Below are 7,809 nucleotides of genomic sequence, written 5' to 3'. Positions count from 1 at the left end.
AAAGGTCCCAGCCGGGAGTCGAACCGGGGCCTTCTCGCTGTGAGGCAAGAGCGCTAACCACTGCGCCACCGTGCAGCCCTATCATTAAACAACCAGGTCTAAATAATTAACTAGAATGGGCGGGGCCTGTCTAAACACACACTCTGTAGTTACACACACACCTGAATAGTCTTCACATCTAAACTAGTCAGAATGTACATAATATAACTGCAGCTCACACACTTAATCATACAAACCGACACAAATAAAGACTTTCATTCTGTCATAAACTATTAGTGCTCAGGTGAGCTGACACCTGTGCTCAGGTGAGTGTTTATGGTTTCCTAATGTGGATAAAGATGGAATGTACAAAGGGGGAGACCCCCCGCCGGGGCAGCAGCTGCAGCCAGGACCCACCCAACACCCAAGAGCAGGAAGGCACAGGAACACGGAGAGCACAGGCCCCAGCACAGCCAGAGGAGCAGCCCCCCCACCGTGGCAGGAGGGCCAACACGGGACCCCACCCCCGGAGAGCCCCCCCAACCCCGGAAGAGCAGCCCACCATCACCCAGCGGTGCCGAGCATCCCCCCGCCCCACGCCAGGTACGAGCCCCCACCGCGAAAGGTCCAGGGGGGGAGCAAGTCCTGGGCCGCCCACCCCCGCCGAGCAGAGGGGCACCCAAGAGAAAGGAGGCCCCGGAGGAGTGATGTAAACAAGGCCCGACCAGGCACACCCACTGATGGAGTTAAGGAGAGGACTAGTTCTCGACATATTTTAGTTCTCGATCTTGTAGTCGACTTTTAGGATTGATTAAACCCTTTAAGTTTCAGAAGTCTGATGTCATGTTCACCTCAGACCATCTGGATGAAGATTATCTGCTACGCTTTTTAAAACATGTAGTTGTAGAGTTAGATAAGTTCATTCTTCGTGTCCGTCCTGAGAAGATCTCTCCCTCATGAGCCTCTCTGAGGTTTCTTCTTTTTTTCCTGATTCAGGATTTTTTTTAGGAGTTTCTCCTTACTGGGAGGGAGTGTCTAAGGACAGGATACCAGTTTTATTTAGTCTGTTTAGTAATTAGCTATTGTTTATATGACTGACCTTCTGCTTCTGTTAAACGACTTGAATGAAGCCCAATGAGGGATGGATCTGTTTTAATAAAACTGAATTGAATTCTGCAGCTCCAGTAATACAAACAGTCCAGCCCCCAAGCCCCACCCCTCTGATTGGAATTTCAAATTTCAGCTGTGAGTGGAGTCAGCCTCCAACTTCACCGTTTGGTTGCACTTTAATTGTAGCCAAAGCCCCGCCCACAAATACAGTAAACACATGGAAGTCATGAAGTGAAGCCAGCCTCACTTTAGTCTGAACAGATTTAATTCAATGTTGTATTTTGATCACTTACGAGCACGCACAGACACACACAAACACTCACTCACATGCACGCCCATGCTCACACGTCTACATGCAGAAAGGATCAATTAGATCTATCAGATCTATTGGATCTATCAGATCTAACGGATGGTCTGCGGCCGTCTCCTCCTTCAGAGTTCTGCTGCTGTGATCGGATGAAGAATAACGACATAGTTTCTGCCTGCATGACTTCTTGACCTCCTGTGTATGGGAGGGGGCGTGGCCATCAGCAGAAGACTTCTTCAGTTTCTCGGAGCAGCTCTGAAGCTCCGCCTCCTTGGAGTAGAGCCCCTCCCCTGATGTCAGCATGGAGACGTGTCCCTCAGCTGGACGCTGCCCGTCACATGAGCCAGGAAGCACCTGAGCAGGTGGATCCCAGAATAATCCAGAGCGCTGGAAGACAGACGAGAGCTTCAGTGGGAGGAGCCTTCTGACCGGCAGCTCAGGACGTCTTCATCACCTGGTCAGGAAGGGCTGGGGGAAGCAGCGGCTCGTCCTCGCTTTCAGGAACTCTTGTAGGTGCAGCAGGTTGGAGAGCAGAACTCCGGATCCGCCTTTGTCCACCTTGGTCACCACCACCTGAAACCAAACTCTCCGTCAGCTCCTCCTCATCCGGAAAGATCCGGCATTCAGGCGCTCAAATGTTTCTCCAGACTTTGGTTCAACCAGAACTCCGATCCAGAACCGTCCTGTGTTCTAAACGACTCGGATCCTCACCGCAAACGGACTCCCGATCTCCTCGCACATCTGCACGGCCACCAGGTCGGCGTCCTGGAGGCCCACGAGCCCGTCCACCAGCAGGAAGGTCCGGACCAGACTGCAGGGACCGGCAGAACCAGAACCACCAAGTGAGCTACAACAGAACCAGGACCCCCCCCCCACAGAGACTCACTTCCTCCTGCCAAACAGGTACGGCTCCACCATCTCCACGAAGTCCCGGGGCGCCCGGTACCCGTAACCCGGCATGTCCACCACGGTGAAGGCCCCGCCCACTCTGAAGAAATTCATCTTCTTGGTGTGACCCTGAAGGGGGGGTGGAGGGGAGTGGTCATCCTGGGGGGTCAACCATCAGACCTGCAGGACCAGACGTGCACGACTGTGTGCACGTGAGCGTGTCAGGACCGGATCCGGTTCCTGCAGGTCGACACCGCGCTGACACCGCCAGCGTCACGGCTCAGTTCTTTTCGTAACATTAAAAGTGCGAGAGGAACTTCCACTGCAGGCTTTCACGTCCTGCGTCTGCGGACTGACCTCTGCGTCGCTGCGAATCCTTTTCGTTTGGTTCAAATTTTGACGGACGCCGCAGCTGATCGTCATCACTTTCTGTGAAGTTGGAGCTATTCACGACCTAAACCGGAAACCACGCGAGCGAATGTAAAGTGCATCCGGTATATTTTCAAAATAAAACAAATTGAACTCGCTGGTTTCAGCGTGTCGTAAACATTACGTAGTTTTCGGGTTACTCAAAGTGTGTTGCAGCACAGCGTTGTCAGTCATAACCATGGACAACGAGAAGCTGATCATGGAGATCCAGCACTACTCTGTCTGGGCTGAGCTTTCACAGGCTGTGGCTGGAGCAGCAGGCGGTGTAAGCCATCGGCTGTAGCTAGTCCACTCCCGCGACGCAACGAAGCCGTGACGCTAGCGGTGTAAGCCCGGGGTAACACCGCGCTGACACGCTCACATGCACAGCAGCGTGCACGGCCGTGCCCTCCGTCTCTCTCACCGGGGTCTTGGAGACTCGGACCTGCAGCTCAGGGACCAGGGCGAAAAGCGAGCGGATGAGCGAGGACTTCCCCACGTTGCTCCTGCCGATGAAGCACACCTGCAGACCGGGGGAGGGGCGGGTCAGCACGCCGCCGCTCTCAGACCCCCCACAAACACACCAATGAGAGGGCGGCCGCGCTCACCTCCGGGGCCTTCAAGGCAGGGGCGTGCGCCATCCTCTCTGCAGACGCCACATATTCGATCCTGTGAGACGGCGAGCAGCGGAACAGCCTCTCCGCCGCTGCCATGCCCTCCAGGTCGGGCTGGAAGAGCTGGAACGGAGTCCGGTCCACCGACCTGAAAGAGGGCGTCATGACATGATCGGGCCGCCGTGAGCCAGAGCGCCACAGCGACCACAGACGCACCTGTCCAGGTACGCCTCCAGCCCGCTGAACGGGTACAGCAGCCTCTGCTTCCTCTGGGGGGGCAGAGCGGCGAGCTCCTGAAGCGAGGCCAGACGGTGCACGCTCCTGCAGGAGTGGACAGGAAGTGCGGCCTGCAGCAGCGCCTGAAGCTTCTGAGGAAACATGGTGAGGTCACACCTGACGGGGGCGGAGCCTGAAAAACACCTGGATCCCCGGAGGAGGACAGACGTCTGCGCAGACTGACGCACGCCGGACCTGCACAACATCAGGAAGAAAAGATGGAGATTCAGTCGAAGAGGAGCTTTGATTAACAGGATGTGACATCACAACGTCCAGCTTCATGTGGAACCTGGGAAATCATTGATGCGTTTCTGACGCTGATCGGACTTCCTTTACGAATCCAGATGTGACGTCATGTCTGCTACTTCAAAATATAATCATAACATTAGCCGTGTTTGAGATCCCCCGGCGCTGCGCAGATCGCCTGGATCGCGGTGCATGTTGGGTAGTTTCTTGCACTGACCTCAAATGTGCGCCGTCACCAAGTATCGCGAGAAAGGGGCGGGTTCAAGGCGCCGTCCTAAGCCAGCGCAGCCAGAAAATAGGTACTGCGCTGGCTGCAGGCTGCCTTGATGACTACAAAACAATGCATTGTGGGAAATGGTGTCCACACAGTTCTTGTAGTTTGGTGTGAAATAACTGGCGCTAAATGAAGGACATCTGTGTATTTTATTACTTTTTCTGGAAGGTAGTGAATCACTGATGAAAAAATAAACAAGATTTCAAATAATCTGTGGTTATATTTGTTATTGTCGTCTCTAAAACTTAACTTTAATTTACTTTATTCATTTACTTGGGACAGTGCACATGCAATGAATCCTGCGGCTATTTTATTAAGTTTTACTCTAAAATATGTTAAAAAAATAATATAAAAGACACAAAAGCACAAGTCATACTAGGAGGAGTGGCTTATTAACCTTCAGACGAATGGTGAGGACAAGCCCCTGTTCTATGGAATAAGCTCCCAGCTCATGTCAGAGAGGCAGGCACAGTTTCTACCTTCAAAACTAGCCTTAAAACATTCCTCTTTGGACAGGCGTTCTGCCAGGCTAGCTAGTAATCAGAGAATATTCCCTCTCATGTGGTCCTTGTGAGGCTAGATTAATAAATTAATATTGATGTGTTTAAATATAAATTTAGATTTTCCATCAGTATTTTTCAGATCAGCTCTGGGGTTCTGTTCTCTATTCTCATCTACTTCTCCTCTCTTCTATTCTTTATTATTTATTGTATTTAGTTCTCCATGCTTTTGTTGTGCAGTTCCATTCACATGTTGTTCTTCTTTCCCACTCTCCTCTGGGGAGCGGGAGAGATTTCAGATCCCCGGTGGATCGCCCACGCTCCCACTCTTGGCCGTGGACCACGCCCCCGACACCATCCTGCATCTCTGAGTGAGAGTGATTCCTGCTGGGTCATCTCCCTCCTGGTCGTGGACTGCACTTCTGCTTCATCTTGACTATGGACTTCATCATCACTCGTCCCTCAGCTTTATCTGAATGAACTCTTAGATTCGTAGTTGTAGAAGCTAATTTTTCTTTAACTGTTCTGGTATCTCCTGTCCGTCCTGGGATAGGATCTCTCCTTCATGTGGGAATCCCTAAGGTTTCTTCTTTTTTCCTGACTCAGGTTTTTTTAGGAGTTTTTCCTTACCGGGAGGGGGGGTCTAAGGGCAGGGATAACCAGTTTATGTAGTCTTTGAAGCCCAATGAGGCAAATTCCTCTGTGGTTTTGGGCTATATAAATAAAATTGAATTGAACCCCCAACTCCTTGATCTCGTACAGTCTCCTCGTTCACCTTCGTCTCAGGTGCCTTTCCCCGCCCCCTTTCTCCGCCCCCTCCTGCAGCAGCTTAGTCTCGCCGACGATGCAGGCGAGGCGCCGGGGATCTCAAACACACCTATTAACGTCCGTCTTTTTCCGGTGAAACGTCACCGGCTGCACGTGACGGTAAAAGTTTGTTTATGACTGATCGAAAGGAGACACGCCTGATGTGCACGCGCAGGCAGCGCTCGCGCTTACAGGAAGACTCACTTCAACTGTTCTTGTATTTTCCCGCCTCGGCTCGCGCTCAGAGTCAGCGCGATCACAGCGTTCGGTCATCCTCGCCATCCTTCGTCAGGACGGAGCGGTCCCCGGCAGTCGGTCCGGCCGCCATGCTGCTTCTGCTGCGGCTTCTTCTGCGGGGGAGACTGGAAGGATGAAGGAGCTTTGGCGCCCTCCGGCGGACAAGCATGTCACTGCGGGATCTGGAGGGTTCTGTGCATTGACTGTATATAAAATAACTGGACAGAGCAACCCCCCTCCTTCCGTGTTCCATACAGGAAGTACCGCTGGGTTCCAAAAAGGCCAAAGTCCCATTGACTTCCATTGAGAAACAGACAGTTATTTCTCAGTCATTTTATATCTCAGAATAATCATTCTTCCTCTGCTGCTTTCTGATTAACTTCTTTTTTCTAATCCTAATTTTTTTAAAGATTTTTTTCCATTATCACAAGTTATTAGAGTTATAAATTGACCAATCAGATGGCTCAATAAGCGTTTGTGGGTCTGACGTCGACCGTCTGGGGGGTTTGATTGACAGATGACGGGTAGCCAATGGGAGCAGACTTCATCAATGGGTCCGTGAAGACCTTTTAACACCTACTTTACAATTCAACAATGTACCAATCATTGTCCTACTGTTGACCTCATGGCTCGATAAGTCCAGTATTTTTACAGTCAATGGTCGTGACGGAGCGGGTTCAAACTATGAACAAACACAATGTTTTCAATTTAATACAGTAACACATCAAGTACATGCAGTAGGTGACAAATAATATTGTAGCGTCCTGCTGGACGCAATGACGAAGCGGAGGCGACCGTTTCCAACCGTGAAGCTTTTTAATGACTCTTAACGGTTACTGTCGGCCGTAACCACGGCGAATACAGCATAAACGACAATAATTCTCATTCGCTCAGCCCTCGTTCTTCCCCCCTTCATGCACCCGCGACCCCCCTTATATTCCCTGCTCCTCCGCCCACTCTCATACATATCCAATCACACTGGAGCAACGATGTAACACAGAACACATTAACACATATAACAGAGCCCCAAACAACGTCAGTCAGTCGCTACAATATTAATACACAGGGATTTATTGTATTGGTGAAGATTTGATTTGATTTTTTGTTCACATATGTGTACTTTGACATCAGGCTGTTTATGTGTGAGAAACTCTTCTCAGTGACAAAGATAATCAATTACATTTTATTGACCACATACTTAAATTGTATTGCAACGCAGCAGTCAAATTCTTTTTTGTTCAACTCCAGAAATTAATACATTGAAGTGAACAAATGAACATCCTGAGAATCAAGTGTTTTCAACCTGAGCCTTCTGACCTCATGGTTAAACAAAGGTCGAATAAAGGTTAAAAAATCTTCTTCTTTGAGAAATATCTCGAGGCACACCAACGACCAAAAGAAAAACCTTTTATGATAAATGAATCTCTAAACATTTGAAGCTGCAGCTGTTTTTCCTCAAAGCTGATAGTTTTCAAGAACCATTTTCAACTACATGAATTGAACATTTGTCCAGATATTTGTAGTTTCTGTAACCTCTAGAAACTACAACACAGCTGACCGTCTCTCACAGGTTCTCTGGTTCTAACCACTGACCCACAGGACACCAAACAGAACAACCTTTATCAGAAAACAACGGCAGGCGTTCAGCTCCGAAGAAACGACACGAGAACGAAGAAAACGGAGGGATTTGGTTTGAAGGATGTTTAAATATACGTTTGTTTTCATATGAGAGAAGACATTTGAATGTTTTATTCTTTAAACGTTTACTTTATTTTTTAACTTGATTAATTCTGACAGAAAATATTTTATGGAGAGAAAAAATATTTGAACTTTTTTATGGTTGAAGTTATTGCAGAATAATATTGATGTCTGTACATATTTGTTAAAAAGTTTTCAAATGTAAAAGTTAGTTTTAGAGCGTTCAATAAAGTCCAGTTCCATCAGTCTGACAGGAACAGGATCAAAGTCACTTCTGAGCGTGCTAACCGCTACACCACTGTGCCAGCCGGCGTTCTTCATGACAGAAGCTGCGGTTGCTGTGGACCAGCGTCTTCATAGGAGCGCAGGTTTGAATCCTTTCCTCTGGAAATCCTTCTTGAGTCTTCAGTCAGGACAGCAGAGGAATGAAACTTATTTTCATGTTTAGATCAAAGAGAATTTATC

General features: G+C 49.1%; 1 protein-coding gene across 2 annotated transcripts; it reads right to left on the bottom strand.

Moving 5' to 3' along the window:
- Nucleotides 1–1,332: 1,332 nt before the first annotated feature.
- On the bottom strand, nt 1,333–5,800 carry gtpbp8 (GTP binding protein 8 (putative)). 2 transcript variants are annotated; one of them, XM_036209749.1, is made up of 9 exons: nt 5,614–5,800; nt 3,737–3,777; nt 3,523–3,694; nt 3,301–3,454; nt 3,117–3,215; nt 2,283–2,413; nt 2,108–2,207; nt 1,851–1,969; nt 1,333–1,783 (listed from the first exon to the last, which is right to left on the bottom strand). In XM_036209749.1, the coding sequence occupies exons 3-9, from the start codon at nt 3,684–3,686 to the stop codon at nt 1,693–1,695; spliced, it is 858 nt and encodes a 285-aa protein (XP_036065642.1). In that variant the 5' UTR covers nt 3,687–3,694; nt 3,737–3,777; nt 5,614–5,800; the 3' UTR covers nt 1,333–1,692. The 2 variants fall into 2 exon arrangements, with proteins under 2 accessions (XP_036065642.1, XP_024143107.1); XM_024287339.1 differs by having other exon boundaries at nt 3,523–3,777; nt 5,614–5,799.
- Between the last annotated feature and the right edge of the window lie 2,009 nt (nt 5,801–7,809).

The sequence above is a fragment of the Oryzias melastigma genome, linkage group LG21, assembly GCF_002922805.2.
Source record: "Oryzias melastigma strain HK-1 linkage group LG21, ASM292280v2, whole genome shotgun sequence".
In the NCBI taxonomy this organism is placed as follows: domain Eukaryota; kingdom Metazoa; phylum Chordata; class Actinopteri; order Beloniformes; family Adrianichthyidae; genus Oryzias; species Oryzias melastigma.
Note: the sequence above shows the minus strand (reverse complement) of the source record. Positions and strands in the feature narration are given on the sequence as shown.

Coding starts and splice junctions, on each gene's coding strand:
- gtpbp8 (XM_036209749.1), bottom strand. CDS start 3,686: ATGTTTCCTCAGAAGCTTCAGGCGCTGCTGCAGGCCGCACTTCCTGTC. Junction 3,216..3,300: donor CTGCCTTGAAGGCCCCGGAG/GTGAGCGCGGCC, acceptor CCCGGTCTGCAG/GTGTGCTTCATCGGCAGGAG. Junction 2,414..3,116: donor TCCGAGTCTCCAAGACCCCG/GTGAGAGAGACG, acceptor CCCCCCCTTCAG/GGTCACACCAAGAAGATGAA.